The 21,680-nt window shown below is 40.7% G+C and overlaps 1 protein-coding gene across 5 annotated transcripts; it reads left to right on the forward strand.

The window, feature by feature from the left end:
• Positions 1 to 528: 528 nt before the first annotated feature.
• SPDL1 (spindle apparatus coiled-coil protein 1) lies at positions 529 to 21,179 on the forward strand. 5 transcript variants are annotated; one of them, XM_077186444.1, is made up of 14 exons: positions 529 to 589; positions 880 to 975; positions 2,023 to 2,070; positions 3,746 to 3,924; positions 5,934 to 6,110; positions 6,730 to 6,924; positions 7,197 to 7,346; positions 7,951 to 8,049; positions 8,850 to 8,960; positions 11,387 to 11,527; positions 13,019 to 13,128; positions 13,675 to 13,862; positions 15,184 to 15,529; positions 20,389 to 21,179. In XM_077186444.1, exons 4-14 carry the CDS (start codon positions 3,766 to 3,768, stop codon positions 20,534 to 20,536), a joined length of 1,824 nt encoding a protein of 607 aa, XP_077042559.1. In that variant the 5' UTR covers positions 529 to 589; positions 880 to 975; positions 2,023 to 2,070; positions 3,746 to 3,765; the 3' UTR covers positions 20,537 to 21,179. The 5 variants fall into 5 exon arrangements, with proteins under 5 accessions (XP_077042559.1, XP_054498888.2, XP_077042561.1 ...); XM_054642913.2 differs by having other exon boundaries at positions 880 to 963; XM_077186446.1 differs by lacking the exon at positions 2,023 to 2,070 and having other exon boundaries at positions 880 to 963.
• Positions 21,180 to 21,680: the final 501 nt, after the last annotated feature.

Genomic DNA, 21,680 nt, shown 5'->3' on the forward strand with positions numbered 1-21,680 from the left:
CCAGAGCAAGTTTGAGAGAAAAGCAGGAGGATTGGACAGCCGTGCTACAAGCGCTTAACCTGCGGCACGGGCATGAGGGACGGGCTGGGCTGAGCCGGCGGGAGGCGCCGTCCGTGCCCTCAGGAGGGGAGCTGAGGATCGGCACGAGGAACCGGAGGTGGGACAGCAAACAGCGGTTTGGGCACCCACGGATAGAAAAGTTATGGAATTCGTAACCACCGAGTGCTGATGCCTTTGCTGAAACGCATAAATAGAGTGTAAAGTTCTGCTGGTCTGTTAGCCAGCCTTTCGCGTTGCCACTAAGCTCCTACTTCGGGCAAACTCGAATAAAACATAGAAATTGCTCTCCTCGGTGTGCGATTTGGTTCGGGACAGCTTTGTATTTAACACCAATAACCGGGACGGCCGCGACCCTGCGGCAGCGCTGAGACGGAATCACCGGGAGCGCCCCGGGAGCCGCGGGCACGAGCCGCCCTCACGGGGCCCCTCACGGCCTCCCTGCGCGGGAGGCGGGGCCGGAGCGGGCGGGGCGGATCTCGCGAGACTTGGGCGGTGCCGCGGAGCCCGGTTTGAACGGCAGCAACGGCGGGTGCGGGGAGAGGGCAGCGAGCGAGGGCGGGCAGTGAAGGGGAGCGGGGTTTGCTCTCTCTGGGGCTGCTGCCGTGCCCGCCGCCGTTCCCTGCAGCCGGTGGGGCCGTTGGCTGCCTCACAGCCCGCGGAGGAGCGAGGCGAGCCCGTTTGGGCCATACCGGCTGTGGGGGTCTGGCCCCGGCAGGAGGGGACAGCGGGGACATGGCGCTGGTGACACACAGCACTGCCAGAGCGGCTCTGTGTGGCCCAACGGTGAGGCTGTTGTGTGATGTTTGTTGTTCTCTGTAGTACCGGCCCTCCCAAGAGCCTGTTTGTGGAAGGTGATCGGCTCTGGAAAGCTTTCAGCCTGAGCGTGCAGCGTGGTGGGTGCAGGTACGGGCTTGTGTAAGTAACTGGGTCGTGGGAATGCCTGGGATAAGGGAGAAAAACCACCCTGGAGAGTGTGTGCTCCTGATCACAAAATGCACTTTTGATAGGATCAGAGCTCAGGCAGCTGTTTCGTGTGGCCTTGGGGAATAGGAGTTTAACCAGAGAAGTGTGCTAGAGTGGGAGAAGAAAGCCAACAGACTGCCTTTTATCTCCTACCTTGTTACTTTTATTAAGGAGACTTTGAATGGTTGAATAATCGAGGTGTGTAGAATCTCTCATTAAATGTTTGAAGATATTTAGCCAGAAGTGAGTTACTCTTGTAACTCAGTAGAATAAATGAAGACTGATGTCTGTTATTGCCTTCCTCCTGCCTACTCACCTTGCTCCCCATTCAATTGATCTTAAAACGTTATTTTCAGAGTAATTTACTTAGCCTCATGTATAATACTAAATTGCTGGCAATTATTTCAGTGTACAGCTTCTTAAACAAAACTACCTGGACTTGTTTGATTCATCCAGAATTGACAAGGAAAAATTGAGGTTGGCTGTGCTCCAAAAGACATACTTGCTATTTTCCCTAATAGTCAGCAGGAGTGTGTGAATAAGAAAGCTATTTCTCTTTTCCTTCCTACTTCAACTGTAAAATTAAGAAAAAACCCATACTTTTTTTTTTTCCTCTTGTCTATTAAATAATTTATTAGGAGCTCAAAGTTCTTGTATGTGAAACTGGAAGAGAAATTAAAAGAACTTAAGTAGTAGGAGAGAGTGAGACAAAAATCCCCCCCTTAAAAATTACAGGTGTGCCAGAAGAAGGTGACCTTAGCCAAATTGCAGAGCATCCATCCTTTGGCAGCATTGCCTGACCTGACTGTTGCTAAACTGTCTGACAGCTGCCTCACTGAGATTTGAATAAGATTTGCATTTATGTGGGGGCTTAGCTTGTGATCTGCATGTTCATGAGGCAGCCAGCAGGGTTAAGCCTCTTCTGAAAAGGGACTGCTCTGAAGGGCTGTGCTGGCAGCTCAGACTCATCCAGACTAGACAACTTCTTTTCCTTTAAAGGTGGGGTGGAAGAATAAGGTCAAGAACTACTTCAATGGGCTTCTGGAGGTGAGTTAAACATGTTGTTCATTTAAGTTAGTAAACTAGGAACTGCCATATGGCTGTGTTGCCTCTATGCTATTGTCTGATCAGAAAATAAAGCTATTTTTAAAGTTCTGTTTTTGTAAGTGAACAGTGGTTCATTTATCCTCTTTACCAGTGGAAATACTTGGCAGAAGTTGCTGCCTATGTTCTTGTATTGCTACACCTTGCCTTAAACACTTAGTAATTAATTTTTATGCACTGTCCCTGTATTAGTATAATACTGATGAGTCTTAGTATGCAAAATTCCTGTTTCCCTGGCTTATTTTAGTATAAATGTAGAACTAGAATTTGAGGCTTAGAGGTGAAAACCGAGGTTTCAAAGCCTGGCTGGATAAAGTCCCTTTGTATGTGTTAAACCTGGATAGCAACAAGTGAGGAGAAAATGCAAAAATCAGAATGTGATCGTTTCCATCCTGTGCCTTGGAAAGGAATTGGCACAGTAATGGTACAATTACTTCTGCATGTTAATTAAATTCTTTTCTATTATAGAAGCTGAGTAACTCCCCTAGGAGTTATTCATGTTGACTGAAAGTTAGCAAAAAAAAGAAGTGAAGGATGGCTATTACAACATTCATGAGAATGATGTGTCTGCCAGTAAGAAATGACAGCAAATAAATTGCTTCTGTGAGAACAAAAAGCAGGAGTCAGGTCTTCAATACAGAAGTACTTTAATTCTAAAATTATATAAAAGTTATGGGCCCTGGCTTTAAAAAATCAACTGCAAGATTTTTTTTGTCTCCCTCTGTTATTTCCTCCTCTTGGCATATGTTGTTCAGAAGCCCAAGTTACTTAGCATTTTCTGTCTTAATAGGATTTTTTTGCAGCAGGCTGATTTAGCAGATTTGGGAGCAAGCAGTCATATGAGCTTATGGTGTTAATTTGACTTTTTATTTTTATAAATACTTGGTTTGTTGGATTTACTTTGGCTAACTTTTTTGCAAAATTCACCTTCTGTCTTTCATTATACAATTAGAAAAGGATGAAATTTCTGAAATGTGACAAGGAGATGATTATTTACCAACAAATAAACTAATTTTTGAAGGACTCCATTAAGCACTTAAATAGATGCAAAGCCCTGTGTTAAACTCCATATATTTTACAGGGCTGCTGTTTTTGACTCTTCCCTTGCTTACCTGTTATCTGTTTCTCCATCCCACATAATGTTATTAGGAGTACCCTGTCCTGCTAAGGCAGCTGCCTACTCCAATCTTAAGTGTTATTTGTGTACACAAGAAATGCTGGACTTAGTGGGGCTTGGTTTGTAATGCAGAGAAAATAGTGTCAGCCAAGTGCATAGAAGTGTTTTCCTAAGGTTATTTAATTGTCTTGTACTTGGCAGGAGAGCTCTATCCTAAATTAACTCTGGTTGTGCTGCACAAAGAAAGGCTGGGGGCACAGTATTTGTATTTAAAAATATGCATGCTAGATATAATCAAAAATAAGGCAGTAACCCAGTTTATGAAGAAATAACTATTTCAGTTATTTTACTGTTCACAGGTCTGCTTGTGAGCTTTTTTTTTTGTATCTTGTATTGCAACAATATATGGTTCTGTCCTGGTTAAGAAAGGAAATCCAATAACTTCTTTTAGATAACCACTCTTATCTGTAAAATATATTTAAGGTTTTTTTTTCTTTGCAGTATTGAATAAAAAAAGAAAAATGGAGGCAGAGACCATTTTAAGTCTTAAACAGCAACTCAAGGAAGCAGAGAATGAGAGAAGAAAGGCAGCACAATATGGTTTGCATTTACTGGAGTCCCAAAGTGAGATTCAGAACCAGCTGGATCAAACACGCTGTGAATTGACTGAGAAAACTGAGGTGATGACTGCCTTTTCTTCTCCAAGTTCAAAACCACAACTTTGTTTTATTTTAACTGTTTTCTGCAAGGCACAGGTGTTCTACATGCCTTTGAGCATCTAGATTAATTTTAATAAAGCTCTAAGTAGTTGTAAGAGAGGGCTTTTTTTCTCAGCTGTAAGACATTGAGTGTAATTGTATCTAACTGGGAGAGGGTTTCATAGCTAATTATGCATCAAGTGTTCAGTATCATGTAGGACTAATTGCCTTTAATGTAAAATGAGTGCTAAATGCTAAAGTAAATTTGCTTCAGAGCATGCTTTTCCTCTGTCTAGCAATCCATTTATGTATGCTCTCCCAGTCAACTTTATATCACTTAAAAGCTGTGCAAAGAATGCTAGCAGCAAGACTGTAAAATTGATTTCTTCTCTAGTAAAGGTTTCAAATTTTCCAAATACCCAGAGGTTCTGAGCTTTTTAGCACATTCCTTTGCAGCTCAGAAAAAGGAGTAGCATAGTGCTAAGTTATGGAGGTATTATTTAGTTTTCTTTTTAGTAATTGTTTGAGAAAATTCCAGTTATGAAAAGTGGAAGAGATTTTCCTAAAAGCTTTAATGGCCTTCTTTGTGTTCAGCCAGCTTGCATTTCAGATAAATTATTTATCTTCCATTAGTCTCTTTCTGGTTGTGCATCCATCCCTTCTCCTGGGATAGAGCTGAAGGGTTTGTTTTGGTGCAGCACCCAGCTGTTCTGAATGGACAGAATTTTGTATTCTGGTTCACCATTAGTGATCTTTGTGTGAGAGGCAGCTGAAGGCCCAGGTTCCAAGGCAGCCAGGGCAGGATGATCCTTTCCTGCTGACCTGCACACAGGGCAGGTACTGAGCTGCTCCCACAGGTTGTGACCCTGTGTGGGAGGCTGGAGCCACCTTCTGAGCCTGGCTGGGAGCCTGGATTCCAGGGCTGGAGGGTAGGAATTGTGGGCCTTCATACAGTAGAATAACACTTTGTGGGAGCTGGGCTTACCCAAGAGATTCTTCAGAGCTTTTGAATCCCTCTCTGGCTCTCCTCTGTGCATTCTGGGTGCAGTAATTGTGAACACAAGTGTGGGTTCTACCAGCAGGCACAGAGGCCTCTCAGGAGGCTCTGTGTGCTCTTCTGTAGCCATGTGCAGGCAAGGTCTTGCTGGGGTTTTGTTGTTCTTGGCTCTGGCCAAGCAGTGCACTCCCAAACCTGTCCTGTGGCCAGTCTTTATCTCTGTGTTCAACCTTCTGCCCTGAGAGCTGAGCCTGTCCTTGATAAGCTGTGTCTAGGCCACAGAGGTCACTTTGATACCTGACAGCTTTCAGGTTTTTATTTAATTCTGTTTTGTGTCTCAAGAGTTAGGTTCTTTTGAAAAGGAAATAAAAATCTGAAATGTTTAGATTAATTTGGCTTCCTTTTTACCTTTTTTGCTTTCAAGATTTTCTTTTCCTTAACTGCTGGCCAAATGGAAGAGTAAAATGAAGCTGCCCTTTGTAATTAGCAAACATGCAATCAAGCATAGATAGAAGCTGTTTAAAAAATTATTCTTCAGTCTGGAAGAGTTGATGGGATTTATTATGAAACAGACCATTTAGCTGTCTTAAAAAAAACTATTGAACTCAGCTGTTCTGCTTGATGGACTGGAGTAATTTTTAACATAATTGGGTTCTGTAGTGGTAGAAAGGACATACAAACTCTGGGTAAATCTATGGCCCTTGCAGAAAAGATACCCACACATTTCATGTTGGGTGCAAAGAAATACAGAGTTTCCATGGAGAAGAGAATATTTCACAATCCAATTATAAACACAGCATTTATAAATCATAACATTTTGGAGCAGTTATTTTAATTTTTTTATAACATGGATATTACAACTCTCTAATTGGCACTCCCAACAAAAGACTAAATGAGCTACAAGTATCTTGGTTCTGAGCCTGTGCTTTTTCATAAATGCTTAGGGAACAGTGTACAATTACATCTAGGTTTATTAGTGTGTCATTTCTTTCAGAAATTTGAACAAGAGAAATACACACTTCAGAGAGAAATTGAACTCAAGAATCGAATGTTGGAAAGCTTGAATTTTGAGTGTGAGTCCCTTAAGCAACAGCAAAATGTGCAACTGGATAAACAGAAAGAGCAGCTTGACAGAGCCTATGGACAAGAAATCAGTGACCTTAAAAACAAGGTTTGATAATTAAAATATAGCTAAAAAGTTGTTGATACTGTTTTCTTAACTTGTAAGTGCGCTCTTAACTAAGAAATAATAAATAGTGTGTACACTAATAATACTATATAGTATTATTTCTTAACTAAGAAATAATAAATAGTGTGTACACTAATAATACTATATAGTATTATTTCTTAACTAAGAAATAATAAATAGTGTGTACACTAATAATACTATATAGTATTATTTCTTAACTAAGAAATAATAAATAGTGTGTACACTAATAATACTATATAGTATTATTTCTTAACTAAGAAATAATATATAGTGTGTACACTAATAATACTATATAGTATTATTTCTTAACTAAGAAATAATATATAGTGTGTACACTAATAATACTATATAGTATTATTTCTTAACTAAGAAATAATAAATAGTGTATAGTAGCTTGTTTGGTTGGTTTTTAAAAAATATCTGTGTAGTTGCTTTTGAATTAGATTAAATTTCACTGCTTATTTTTAAAAGCTACTCTTGTGTTTCCAAGCCATTTTCTGTGTTTGGAGCAGTCAGAAGTATTGTGCTTTTCAAGAATTTACCATGAAATGATACTATTTAGTTCTCAACTGTTTTTAAGTTGGAGAACCTGAAAGCAGAACTGGATGAAACCCGACTGTCAGAGAAACAACTGAGACAAAAAGTGGAGCACCAGAAGGAAATCATTGCTGCCAAATCAGAAGAACTGCACATGATGTCTGAGCGTGTCCATGAGACCATGTCTTCAGAAATGCTCAGCCTGCAGATCGAGCTCACTGAGCTCCAGAGTCAGAAGGTGTGTGAGGAGCTCTGCATTTGCAGTGTAGCCTAGTTGAAGATGAATTTCTGCCCTCTTGCTCATTCATTTTTAGGTGTGGTGTCTATAGTGCCGCATTAGGGGTGACTTTTATTCAATGTGCACAGCAAAAAATGATAGCTTTAATAGCTGGGCTTTAATACCTTATCTTCTTCAAGATAATATTTTGTATCAAAACTAATTACTACTTAGGCCTGCTTGTCTTCAGTTGTTTGAAATCTTTTTAATGTGATGCTTTTTTGTTTGTTTAGGCCAGTGATGAAGAAAAGCTGAACGAGCTGCAGTGCAGTAAGGAGCAGTTGGAGCTGGTGAACAGCAACTTACGGAACCAGCTGGAGCGGCTGCAGGGGGACAAAGAAGAGAGGGAAAAAGAAGTTGTCTTTTACTGCAATGCATTAGAGGTATTCTCTTCATTGTTAGTCACAGGGCTAGATAATCCCAAATTGCACAAGGTGTGGTGTGGTTTTTGTGAAGGGGGAGATGTGAGGGAGAGGGAAAAGAGAAGGATAATGGTCGTGTCTGGTGCTGCCTGGTGGTAAAAGCTCTCTGTTGGCCTTGTTTTGTGGCAGTTCTGAAAGGGGAGCCTTTGCATGGCACTGTTCTGCCTCCTGGGGACCTGCTCACAGGTCACTGGCAGAATTCTCCTTTTTATTTCAAGTCCTGCTGAATGCTTTGGGGAGTCTTGTACTGGGAAGTAGAGCATTTGTCACAGATGAATACAGGGAGAGTGATCTAAATATCATTAATCCAGTTGATAAACATCAAAGCTTACCCTTAAAGGCTTAAATTTAGTTGTGCTCTTTTCCTGAAGAACAAGTGGAATATTAAGTGTTTTAGTGAAATGAAATTAATTTTTGTTACTAGAACCGTCTGTTAAGGACTTCAGTACAATATAATCTCTGCTAAAGTATAGGAAATGAAAAAGAGGTAAAGCTATCTGATTAAATTTGTGTATGCAGTACATCAGATGCTTAAATGACTAATATCCTCTTTGCTTTAATCTAGAAAGCTCATGAGGCTAATCAGGAGCTTCAGGTTCAGCTGGATCATGCAGTGCAACAATCTTTGGACCCTACAAGTAAAGGCAATTCTCTCTTTGCTGAGGTACAACTGTGCAACAGATGCCTGAGAAGTATTTTCAGTTTTCTTTCTTGTATTGTATTGAAAATATGGGAGTATTTTTTGCACCTGATCTGGCCAGCATGTAGCTCTATTCCTCAAATATAACTTCATTTTTGATCTGATATGTGGAAAACTATTTGATGCTCTTTCTGTAGATAAGGAATTTGTAAATTTAATGGAATCACTTCAAGTTATCTGACTATCAAGTCAAAAGTTGTGACTGAGGGTTCATCATGGTTCTGTCTGCAACTCTTGATTTGAAGTTGTGTTCAGCTGATAAATCCACCTTTAATGGCAGCATGTGAAATATTAACAGTTGCTGCTAAAAGCTGCCTTACACACTTCCTGAAAATGTCTGGATGTTGGAGCCTTTGGGAGGGTTTTGGAATTAGCTTTTGAGTAAGAGTTAAATGCATAGGGAACATTATTTCATGGCAGCATCCAGGGGATGGGTGAAGAAACAGTTCAGATCATTTTAAACTGTTCTGCTGCCAGTGGACAAAACCATTCTACAGCAACACTGAAGCATATGGAATGTTACTTTATTTTGATATCAAAAGAAAAATCTGTTGCATTTCACTGGTTGGGGTTCAGTGGCACTGTCTATTCACTTGTATCACAGGGCTAAGCCAGTAGCCTGTATTTACAAGTAGTGCTGCTGGAAAAGCAGTGTTTGCAGACTGAGCACCAATTGCTAGGCAGCATGTCCTGATGCCATTCCTCATCCAAGTGACAGCAGGTGTTGTGATTTCCCAGTAATAATTGTTGACAATGTTCTGTAGGTGGAGGACCGTAGGGCAGAAATGGAACGACAGCTGATCAGTGTGAAAGTAAAATATCAGTCCCTACAAAAACAGCATGCATTCACTAGAGAACAATTGCAGAGAATGAAGGTAGGATGATTCCTGTCATACTCCAGGGTGTCCTTGGGTCTGATAAGGCACTGCTTTAATGCACAGGCCAGGGGATTTGTTATCTCTAAAATATGGTGCAGTAGTCTGGGGGAGGGAGATGGGAGAAAAAACAAGTGAGATGATGATGTGCTGTTTGACTGCTATGGTCTAACAGCATCCACCTTACAGTGAGGGCACCATGTTTGCTCCCTTTGGCAGTAGTTGTTTAATGGATAAAAGTAAAACACAGCTCCTGTCAGTCAAACCAGCATTCAGTTTGTCTTGGGAATTGTTTTTTCTTTTCTTGTCCAATCCTTGTACTACATGAATCAAGTATTTGTACTTTAACTGTGGTTGCTAGGATTGGGAGCAAAGAAAAAGACAGGCTTTTACCACCATCACACTGTAGGGGTTTGGGTTTTTCTACCTCTGTGTTGCTTTGTCTTTGTCCATATTTTTTCTTCTTCTTTTCTCTATTTTTGGTGTAAGAATAAGTCCTAACTTTCATAATTCTAAGTTAAATAGGATGGGAGCCTGGTGGTTAATATTGAGGACTAGTTAGCAGAAGCTGATTTACAAGATAATATCAGGGGGATGCTGCAGAGCTGCCAACTCTTTTCATGTTGGTCTCAAGTTTTTTCTAATTCTAAAGTGGATCCTTTAATTTTGATCAACTGCTTGGTCATGCAGTTTGAGGAGAGTGCTTAAACATCAAGGATGATTATGATGAGTTGCTCTGAAGGTTTGTATTAGCTAGATTTTGTAGAGTAGGTTGAAAATAGTTTAAACAGTGGTCTTAAAGGAGAAGAAAAACCCTACTGATACAGCAAAGATATTTGAATGAGGACAGTCATTGGGTAGGATCAGTTGCTTTGGAAATTTTCTTTGTGATATGGGGTGAGTCAGTCATTGAATGGTGTAACAAACACACCTAATACTAAAAGTACCAAAAATGGAGGTAAACTGGTATTCCTGTACTAGTGCTTCATGTTCTTATTTGGAATTTTTTCTTTCTACTTTTTTTCTGCTGGTACAGGAGGTGAGTGGTTTGTTAGGACAGCTGTTTTGCTTAAGCTGCTGTCTTAAATCCCTGTTAGCATCCTCTGTGTTGTGCTGCTCTGAGATGCTGCCAGTTACAGCTCAATCTGAGTTTAGCTGATCTCTCCACTCAAAGCTGCTTACCCCACAGGAGAGGTAACTGCTGGTGCATCTTTAGTAAGAATCTCACTTTGTGGTAATTACTGGTGAATCCTGAGGATCTGGCTCCTGAACAGAATGTACACAGCACTCCTGGGAAAGCTTTTTCACCTCTAGTGTATTTTTTCTAGTCCAGAGCATCCTTTCCAGTTTCTTTAAGTTCCTTGTTATGTAGATCAGCTGCAATTTGCATTTCTGACAGTTAGCAGGAGGGCTTTTAAGGAAAAAGGGAAAAAGGTTGGGTGTCTGTGCTTGGGAGCTGTGAGGATTGTTTTAGGCAGCCAGTGAGGTGGAGTTTCCAATTTTGCCTCCCTTACATCCTGTAGAAGCTCTGAGGAGATGATTGAATCTTTCATTAGCTCTAATTTGTGCACAGAATCATCAATTCCCTTTAGCTGACATAAGAGATTCTGTATGGTAAATGCTCTTCTTGCTTTCCCTCTGTAATCTCATTTTTTTTACTTGATCCTTTCCCTGTGATTCCTCCCAGTGTTACCTTATCCATACTGACTAGATTGATAAAAATGTCTCAGTTTTCCCTAACACCTTGTGAAGTCTTTCATTATTCTGTTTCTTGTTTAAATGTCTGATGTATCACCTGTAACTAAATGTATTAAGATCCTTGTACTTCAATGTTATTAACACCAATTGACATATTGCTGTAAATGTAAGATTTTTATAACTTCTTTATAATGACAGAGGGTGTTCTTTTACCTCAAAGGAGGTATTCCATTGGAGAAGCAGAAAAAGCTGAAATTCTTGGGTTAATATTGTGGAAGGCAAACGTGGTGGTGTTATAACTGAAAAAAGTGGGGGGGTTGAGCTGAAAAAAGTGGGGGGGTTTTCCTGAGTGAGTTCTCAGGATGCATTTCAGCTCTGACAAGTCAGCCTGGACTGAGCCTGGCCTCTGGCTGGCCTGGTGCTGATGGGGGGTGTGGAATGCTCTGTGTGCCCTTGGCAGGGGGTGTGTGTGCTCCTCAGCCAGCAGAGAGGTGAGAGGGACAGCCCAGGGCTCAGTGCTCACTGAGAGCTCAGCTGCCCTCTGCCTTGGGCTGTCTGTGCTGATAATTGCTGGGATTGTATCACAGAGACTGACTGCAGGCACCCAGTGCCCTTCTATGTTCAGCTTTAGAGTTACAAGGCTACAGTAACCAATGTTGTGTAAAAGGCTGGGATTTGCAGTCACTAATCCCAGTGCTTGTTGTAAATAGTTTTTTCCTCTTTTCCAGCTGCAGATGGCCACACTGCTGCAGCTGAAAGGCTCCCAGGCAGAGTTTGATCAGCTGGAACGCTTACAGTCCATGTTAGAGCAAAAGAATGGTGAAATAGAAGATCTTCTTATGAAAGTGAGGCAGCTAGAAAAATTTAAGGTATGTGGTTTTTAATTAAGTGGAAAATTATAACTGGAAACTAAAACATGAAAACAAGAATTATGAAAATTATCTGAAGTGCATGCTCAGGTTTAAGAAGGTATCCAAAAGCTGACTCATATCTTTATTTGACCTGAATTGTATTTTGCAGCTGGAGAAGATTAGACTCCTCAAGTGTAGAGAAGCAGAAAATTATGCCCCACTCAACACCTGGGTTGAAGAAACAATTTTTGTCCTGTGTGAAGCACCTTGATATCGTTTATAGTTACTTGGTCAGAGCTCACTGAGCTGTGCCATCCAATTTTTCCCTGAGAAGGTGCAGTCATTTGGCACCTGTGCTGTGTGTGCTTAGGCTTTAGTCTTTAGTGCTTCAGCTCTATTGAATTTCCTGGGTATTTATTTTCTTGATGTGGCTCAACTTTGCAGCTAAAGCATGTTCTTTTCTAGTGAAACTCAGATGCTTAATTATCCTTGTAAAGCAGTTTTTTCAGTCTTCTTATGCAGCTTGAAAACATCTTGTCAGTGTTTAGAAAAGTGAAAAAACACATGAGGATTTCTGTGTACATAGTGTAATACTACTGATGTTTGTGTGTTTCCAGAGTGCAAAACTGGAGCCTTTCTTAATTCTGGCATGTTTCTGGACTTGTTTGGCCCTTTCTTATCAGAGCTTTGGAATGCAAACTGAGGTGTATTTGCTTGTGCAGTAGGACTGTGCTTTCCAGGATAGCCTCCTGTATTCTGCATTTAACCCAATAATCTGGTGTGAAGCCAGGCTTAACCCATTTCAGCAATAATTGAAGAAGCCTGATTGTTTTACCAGTTTTGTCATGTTTAAACTTGATCTGTACTTAATTTCTGTCTATAGGCCATAAATAAGTAGTGTTGGCAAATGGAATGATTGATTCCAATAACCACCAAAAGTATCTGTAGGCAGTGAGTGCCAGAGCCTGGGAGGTCTCTGGGACAGGATAAAATTTGAGTACTGCTTGTTCAGAAAAAAACCACCAAACAAAAACCCCAATGTCACATGTTCTAAAACCTTTACTATGAACCAACTTCCTCATCTGAAATGTGTAATTGATTTTGAGATTTTGACTGTTGATGGGCATGGCTGATATTCCTCTGGGGTCCAGCTGCTGACCCTAGAAATAAATGCTGAGAAAAATTCCCTGTGGGTTAACTAAATACCCTGTATTTTCAAGTAAAAAGCAAGAAAGCTGTTCTGCAGAGCTGCTTGCAAACCTTCTGGAGTTGAGATAACTCACTTTTTTCCTGTTTTCAGTGAATGAGAGAGAGCTGTCAGTTTTAGTGCCATTTGACATTTGTAACAAATGAGAAGGTACTCAGAGCAGCTGAGTTTTATCATCTGTGTTTAAATCCCTCTATGATGAGGCTTTACCACCAAAATGCATAGAAAATGTCTCCTAAGAACTAAGCTAATGTGCTTCTGAAAGGTCACTGCCTGACAAGCTGACACTTGTTCTTTATCAGACTTTATATGAGAATATGGAGGAGTCCAGACCTGCTAATGGAGCAAAAGGAAGTGACTCTGAAAATGGGTACTATGCAGATTTACTGCAAATTAAACTTGACAACTCAAAGTAAGTGATTCCAGCCTGAGGTTCTAGCAGGGTTATCTTCTAGGTACTTGGTTTTATCCTCCCTTTTTTGTTACTGTTGTGTGTTGCTGCACATACCCAGGTGCAGATGGGTTTTGTTCCTGGTGCATTTTCTAATGCTGTGGAACCAACCTGACTTCATTATAGGACTAAGAGTTGTTTTTTGTAGTTTCATTTATGTTTTAAAAGATAACAGCAGAAATACTGCTTATGATTATTGCTTTCTTTCAGAAATGTTGTTAATACTCCTAGATACAGGGCAGTTGAGACCTTGAATAAATTAAAAGTTAATCTCTAAGGAAACTGTATGAAAAGTCTTATTCTTTAGGCTATGTATGTTTATTTCTCTTATAAAAAGTGAGATAATAACCCTCAGAAGGTTTTATAGGACAAAAAAGCTTGATTTTTCTTACTAATGTACGAACACCAATTTATGGTTGAAGTTCAGGGCTTAGTTGTTGCTTTACTAAAAGAAAAACCCAAACTAATCCAAGTGTGACTCATTTTATAATTTTCCTCCCATCCCAGCAAGGAAACTGAAACACTGAAAAATGAGCTATCCCTGCAGAGAATGAAAGCTCTGTATGAGAGCCAGAGGGTCCTGGAATTTGAAAGGAAGCTCTTCACAAATGAGAGGCATTTGCAAGCTTGTCAGAGTGAGAACATGAACCTGCGGGTTATGCTGGATGAGCTGAAAATGAAATATGAACCTGAAGGTAACAACTTCTTTGCTATCAGGGAAAATATAAATTTTTGATTTTCTCAGCCTTTAGAAATGGAAAAATGGAATGACACTAAATGGGAAGACATTGTTTTAGTTCCAGAATTGAATGCTTAAATAGTTGCTGACTTTCTGAAATGACCTGATCCAAAATCTGCTGAGCTGAAGTAGAAAAGTCCTGCCTTGCTCAAGACCTCACTTGAATGTGTGAACACTGACTAGAGGAGACCAAAGAATGCAGGTTTATAGTTAAAAATGGCAGTTCAGGGGCTTCATAGAGCACAGGTAGATAGCCAGACTCGAGTGGGTGGGATCCAATCTCAGGTGTTTCCCATAATAGCAGCAGTGTCTTTGTGGTGGTGAGAAGCCTCAGCTCTCTGGGTATAGGCAGCTGATGGGAGCTTTGGAATGAGGTGCAAAGCATTTACAGGAAAACAGTGTAGAAAGTTAATATGGATGAAATTTTGACTAGAGAGACCCACCTGACAAACAGCTGATACCTGAGTATGGACAAAGCAAGGGAGCTGTGGGGGAAAAGGATTCTATTTAAACTGAGAGCAAATTTAGGTGAGATATTAGGATGGAACTTCCCTGTGAGGGTGGTGCTGAGGGTGCCCAGAGCAGCTGGGGCTGCCCCTGGATCCCTGGCAGTGCCCCAGACCAGGCTGGGTGGGGCTGGGAGCAGCCTGGGATGGTGGAAGGTGTCCCTGCCATGGCAGGGGCTGGGAATGAGATGGGCTTTAAGATCCCTTCCTACTTAAACGATTCTGGGATTCCATGAATGGGGAACCAGATAAGAAAGTTGTTTTTGTCCACACCCAGAGGATTTACCTTTAAAATGTGATTTGTGGAAGCTTACCTCAGCAACCTGCAGTTCAGAGCATTTAATTTAAAGCCTTGGTGAAAAGACAGAGTGGATGAGGAGAAAGATGTTGTCTCTTTTTCAAGCTAACTTCTGCTGGGATGATCAGATTATATGAAGAAATGTTCTTTTAAGGGTATTAAAATTGTCTATTAAATTACAGATATAAATATATATAGATATAAATATATATAAATATATATCTAATTATAAATTGTCTATTAAGAATTATTCCAAGCTCTTTAGTAATGTGAAACATTCTTACTTCTATTGTGAACGTGTTGGGGAACAAGCAATCTCCAGCTTCTCTTTTGTAGAAAATGTATATTTTCTACATAAATATAAATAAATAAAAAAATATATTTTTATCTATAAAAATATATTTAAATAAAAATATATATATTTATTTAAATATATATAAATATATTTAAATAAAAATTTTTTTTTCCTTTAGAATTACTTAAAGGTTCTAAAATTAAAAAGAAGAGGGAGAGAATTCCAGTGAATGCAACTTGTGACTACTTTGACAGCAAAAATACTCCAGTGAAAGAAACTGCTCTCACTCAATTGCCAAGTAAGGAAGGAAAAAAGATGACTACCAAAAACCTGGAGCAAAGTGATGCTTCTCCAAAAAAACAGCCTGTCCAAGCATCCCCACTGCACACAGCTCTCCAGGCAATACGAAACATTGTGGAACCTGAAAGAGAAAGGAAAAGAGTTAAAATTCAAGATGAGAATCACGTCACCTTTACTTCCAGTAGCAGAAGTGGAAACAATTCCTCAGCTCCAGCTGTCCCCAGGTCAGTGTCAGCTTGTGTCTCTGCTCAAGGCCCTCAGCACAGAGCTGCATCTCTTTTCTTTGGCTGCATGAACTGTGCTCTGCACTGCTTGATCTATTTGCTCAGTGTTGCATGCAGTGTCATTCCTCAGCTCCGCCTGCCCACGCTCAGCCTCTCACTCCCTTTTAGAAGGACTAAAACACTGACTAATAAAAGACTCTCAAAACAGTCTCTGAAGTAACTTTCCTGTTGAAGACATTTGAGGTGTGCAGGTAGCATGACAGCTCACTTGGTTTGCTCCAGCATCAGGAACTTTGTGTTCTTGGTGCCCTCAGAGCTGCCCCACAGCTGTGTTACAGCTCAAGGTAGTAAAGGCAGCTGGAGTCATGCTCCAGTTTCATACCTATTTTCAGCCCCCAGCAACTTCCAGATTTAGCTAAAAGCCTAAAAATTATTTAAGTAATTCTTCACCTGAATTGTGTTAACTTTCATTGTACATGATAATAGAGAACCAATGAGCTGTCTTTGTTGTCAGACAAATGCATGGTCTGGATGCACAATAGCTGGAAACACAACTGCCAAATTAAGATGAGATTTTTCTCCTGAACTGAGAATTGAAGTTACTTTTTGCTAGATGGTAAAGTAACTGAGAACAGTCATTATCTCCAGCTTCTTTATTCTGGTGAAAACAGTGCTGACTTTGATTTTCTACTTTCTCAACTAATGCTTTTTGTATTCTCTTCATACTCTTTGTAAACACATACTTGAGTGCTTGGGGGTAGAAAAACCGTCTAGGCTAGGCCAGAGGTTTTGGGCTTGCAACTTGCTAATATCTGCTGAAGAAACAGCCAATGTTAATGGCATTCAGGGTAATTGGATTGGTGCTTTGGCTCCTGGATCAATTCCTCAAGGTTGCATGGATGTAATTAACAGTTTTCAAGTAGCCAAACACTGCAGTTGTCTCAAACTGGAGAGAATATGGCAGAAACAGCAGTTTTAGCAATTGTGTTAAACTGTGGGATTGTTAGTGAGGAGGGAAGATCAGGAAGGTCAGATATGGAGGAAAAAGTGGAGAGGAAAGATTGGGATAATTTAGTGATGGTATTGGGTTTTGATAATGTCCTCTACACATAAAGGAGCAGGCAGAATGTAACCTGATATGAAAAGTTGAACTTCTTTCTATTGCTTTGGGGAATAGAAGATAGAATGTCTGCTTACAGGAAACTGTCGGAAATAGTTTATGGGAACTGAAGGGGGAACCTACTGGAGAGAGGGTGAGGAGTGGAAATTATTTATGGACTTGATGCTGGAAAGCAGAGAGAGTAGAAAAAATGGAAGAGGAAGGTGAAACCATAGTTCAGAGGGAGGTTTCTAATCTTGTATCCATTGCTGTTGGTTCAAATAAGGAACAAAAGATGGAAAATATTAGAAAAATAAAAACCACAAACACAATTAAGCTGCCACAAAACTTTGTATAAGCTGTTATGCTTTTTTGGTGATAGTATGAGCCTGTAAAAGGCAAATCCAGGCAGAAAGTTCTGCTTGTTTCTGATTATGTTAATGAACCCCAGGTCATGATATTAAGCTAACATTAAGGATTTATTCACTCCTGATCTGCTATGATGTGCTATAAAATAGGAAGCCATGATGAAGTCTGAGTGTTTGAGAAGCTGGATTTCTAAACACTGAAAGAATCTCTGGACTGTTCTGTGATGGATGTGGCTGAACCTTGGGCACAGAAAATATTGGCAAATTGATCAGGAGTGGGGACCTGAACAGGGAGAGTTTGTGGGAGGAAAAAATAAGGGTGGATAATTGTCAGTGTTTGACCTTGTGTCAGCTAAAATGTGATGCTGCAGTGAAAAGGCTGTTGTGGTCTCTGAGGCTTGGTTTTGTGCCTGGAATAGTTTTTGTGCAGTAATTAGTGGAGCTCTGACATTGACCCATGAATTGTGAGAGAACAGAGCCACTTAAGCTGTGAAAGGGCTGCAAACTTAATTTCTAGAAAGTGGGGTTGACTTTGTCATCTCAGCCCAGGAGGCAATGAGGAAGTGGTCAGAAGTGATCGGGTGTGCTGGTAGAGGTGACAAAGTCCCTTGTGTGAAGAGATTTCCTTGCTGAGGAGGTTTAAGCAGGTACAGCTGGATAATCTCAGCCAAGAGCTGTGTGTGCAGGGCACCTCTGTGTCCTTCCAGAGGGCTCCAGCCAGCTCTGGAGTAGCTCACTAGGGGATGGCACTGGTCAGGTTCTGATAGGAGTGGTGAGACTACAGATTTAAATATTCAGGTGGTGGTTATTACTTCTCAATCAATGCCTACTGGAATTCTGGCAATGCAGAGGTTATGTGCAGTGATATCTCTTGTTTGGCCAACTAACTGGTCAATAGAAAGATCCATTTCTCTACTGAAATGCTTTTCTTCCCTTCTTAAACTGCAATAGCAAACTCTAGTCCTTGCTGCACAATTTATATTGCATTGAGATTTGAGGTTGTTTGCCTGAGTTTGATCTAAAGAAGAGTTTGGATGTCAAAGAGCTTATTTGCTCCCCTAAATTATTTAGTTGGATTACATACACCAAATCTATTTCACTTGGGCTTTGAACAATTTCCTGTGGCCATTTGGCTCAGCAGGAGATTTGGGTACACCAATAATGCTCTTTGGGTTTTTGGCACAGCCCTCAGCCTTGGGAAGTAAAGCTCCACCTGATTGATGAGACAAATTCATCTTATTTAAATAGGTAGAAGGAGCCCCAGTTAGATCTGGTTTGGAGTGTGTAGAGTCCAAGCTTGAATCATGTCATAATTTCACCAGCATTTGCCTCAAGTGTTTAACCATTGTCTGTTCTCTCTGATCCATTCCCTGTACTGCCACCTGATGAGCCAGGACAGGGCTCTGAGAGCTGTGGGGTGAACCTCAGCTTGCTGCACATCAGCTGCTCCTCCCTCTCTTCCATAGGACAAAGGAGAGCATTGGATGGGTAAAATTTGTGGGTAAAGGTGACAGAGGTCATGGGCAAGCCAGACCTGGGCAAGATTAACTCCCTGCCAGTTAAAGATAGTGGGGCACTGAGAAAGAAAGGAGGAAAACTGCCCCAACCCTTCTCAGGCTCAGCTTCACTCCCTTGGTCCTGGCTTCTGTCTGCTCCCCAAGAGGCACAGGGTGAATGTGGTTGCCAGAGTTGTTACATTACAGGCTAAGATAATTACATTCTACCATAAAAAGGCAATATTGTGTCTAAATCCACTGGTGCTGCTTTGGGGAAGGTAACTTAAGTGAAAGTGGTGTTTATTTGTTCTTCTGGTTTGAGTTCTTTCTGCTTGGCAATTTTGGCCACTGGTGTAGTGGTTTTGGTGGCCTTGGGCAGGAGTTGGTTAGGGCACAAGAGTGGGAGGGACTAATGAAGGGACTCTGCCATAGGAGCAGGTTCATGGACAGCCACTCTCCATCCCCACCTGCAGCTGCTGGGGTGTGCACACCATGTGATGATGATGATGGCTGCTGAGAACACATTTCTTTCTTCCCTGAACAATTCCTTGTAGCTGTAAGCACAGGAGGATTTGTCCAACTCAAAGTGAAGGTGACCATGGCAGGAGGTGCTCAGCCCTCAGAGTTACAGATGTGGCTTTAATGCAGAGCACATTATATTATATATATATATATATTATATATATATATATATATATTATATATGGTGGAGCAAGCCCTGATCTAGAGGAGGTGCCCAGCAGAGCCTGGCTTTGTTCAGCCTGTTGAGACAGTGCTTATAGGGATTAACATGAACAGGGCCTGCAATGCATCAGGCTTTGACAGCAGTCTGAATCTGTAGCTGCATTTCCCCAAATTTTTTTGTTACAGTTCCTTTCATAGTCCTCACATTCAGCTGCACCTTTCTGAATTGCAAATAAGTTTCTGGCAACTGAGAAGCAGCTATTTGTTTTGGGAAAAACATCACTGAAAGCAGCTGCCCATGGTGTGGGTTGCTCACTGAGCCCTCATGAGACCACTAAAAATCCACAAGGTCACCAGAGAATTGCTTTAATGTATGTGCTGATAAACAAGTGTGGAGTTTGTGTTGTTATATAAAGTGATGTTTAATTTGGAACTTCATTTTCCATAATTTCTGTCTTCTGTGAAAATAATCATGTGTAACAGTCAATGGGCTGTGGGTAATTTGGTTGGGTAAAATATCACTATTCCTCAATTGTTCTAATGGCATGTTTGCATGTTCATTAAGTTAAAACCAAGATTTAGGCATCTGAGCACAATCTGATGTTTTGATTTCAAAATTATCTTTTTAACAGCAATGAGACAATTCTGCTAGGAATGTAAATGGAGATAAAACTAAGACATGTCAGCAGACAAATTATATCATTTAGGGCCTGAAAATAAATCTTCCCCAAACTGAAGATATTCAAGCACTAAGCTGAAGGCCAGAGTAGTGTAGAATGAGGTTGAAAGGAACATATTATTTTAAGGATAGGTTTTTGGTGGTGTAGAAGCAAGAAGCTTGATTTCATCCCATTTGTATGATGTTGCTCAGACTTTTCACCTGGAGTTGTGGTTTTGGGGACTGGATCTCCTTTCTGTGCATGACACAGTCACTGCTGTTTCTGAAGGCTGATCTCAGCCTCTTCACCTCTTCAATAACCCTTCTTACCAAACATGTCAGCAGCTGAGGTGTGGGGGGAAGCTTTAAGTGATGAAATGTGATATAAAAATGCTTTGGTTTAGTCTCATTTTCTTCTTAAACCGTGCTTACTCTGTCTCTGTATATCGATGGTCTTGTTTGCCAGCTGGCTTGTTGATTTTGCCTAAAATTCTTATTTTAGTCCTGGTTTATATTAACTAAATATGTATTTAGCATGGTTGCTTTGCCTATAGGTTAACAGCTGAATCCAGATTTGAAACTACAGAAGAAGATAAGAGAGAAACTAAAATCTCAACAGAGAAGAAAACCCAGAAGAAAAAACATTCCACATTGTATGTATCTTCTAAGGCAAGTTGTGAAACTCAGTGTGCTCAGCAGTGAGTCACTGCTGCAGGGACCCACTCTGGGTGCTCTGCAGCAGGAGCTGCTCTGGGATCTCTCTCATCAGTGCCCAGGCTGCTCACTTCACTATTGACCTGCCTGCTCTCATGGGGGTGTCATTGCCTGGTGCCTTCCCTGAGGGCACCTCTGGTGTTCCCTGCACTTGACCTGAGGTGTGGCCTGTTCTCCACTCCTGGCAGTCTCCAAACACAATCATTGCTTTCCTTGAAGCACAGGGCTCTTGTGGAGGGGAGGTTCTGGCTAACAGGTTTTATTAGATGGTAAGACAGGCTAGACAGGGTTGATGGAGAACTCAACTAAGTGACGTGCTCCTAAATTTCTTCCATTTTCCAGATTCAGAATTCTTAATATTTTTCCTCCTAATGTATTGCTTTTCAACTTTAAGGCTGACCTATTTACAAAAGTGCATGTGAATCACTCCATGTGTTTTGTTGGTCAGTTTTTGATATTCTATGTATTCTTGTATTTGTACTGTTAATTAAATAAAGATTTATTTCTTTCTTTATAAAATGTAGCCTGTATTGTATTTGAGAAGAAACATGAATCCATTTTTTAAATGAAGGTGATGTCTTTTGTAGAACTTTTTGTTAAAAAAGTACCTCTCAATAAATGATAAGAATGTGCAATGCAGGTGCTGTGTGTCATGTTTTTAGGAGACAGTTCTGTAACTTCCTGAAGCTCATGAAGAAAAATTCTGAGGAGACCTTTTAAGTTAGGTATTTGTATGGAAGTTGGATTACTCCATTTGGGTCATGGTACTATACTTGGAGCTCCATCTGGTGAATGGATTAGCCAGTCTCTAAGTAAAAGACTCAGTAATTAAGGTGGAAATTCTTTAAGAATTTTTCTTTTTAATCCATCATGGAAATAAGTACATTTGGGAGCAATCTTGCAACCCCCTGGTTTGTTAACAGTTCTGCCAGGTCTGAGGTGGTGCTGGGATTTTGTTAACTCTGGTTGTGCATGTGGGTGGCTTTAGCTCATCAGTCACTTACCTCAGCAAAAACTGAATTCTGATCACAGAGAAGTGACTAAAAAGTGACTTTAATGTCCCCATCTTCTCCCTTTCCAGGCAGCTCCCTCTCATTATCAGAGCATTGCTGCACAGTTCTGTTTAGGCACA

This window comes from Agelaius phoeniceus, chromosome 15 (assembly GCF_051311805.1).
Source record: "Agelaius phoeniceus isolate bAgePho1 chromosome 15, bAgePho1.hap1, whole genome shotgun sequence".
In the NCBI taxonomy this organism is placed as follows: Eukaryota; Metazoa; Chordata; class Aves; order Passeriformes; family Icteridae; genus Agelaius; species Agelaius phoeniceus.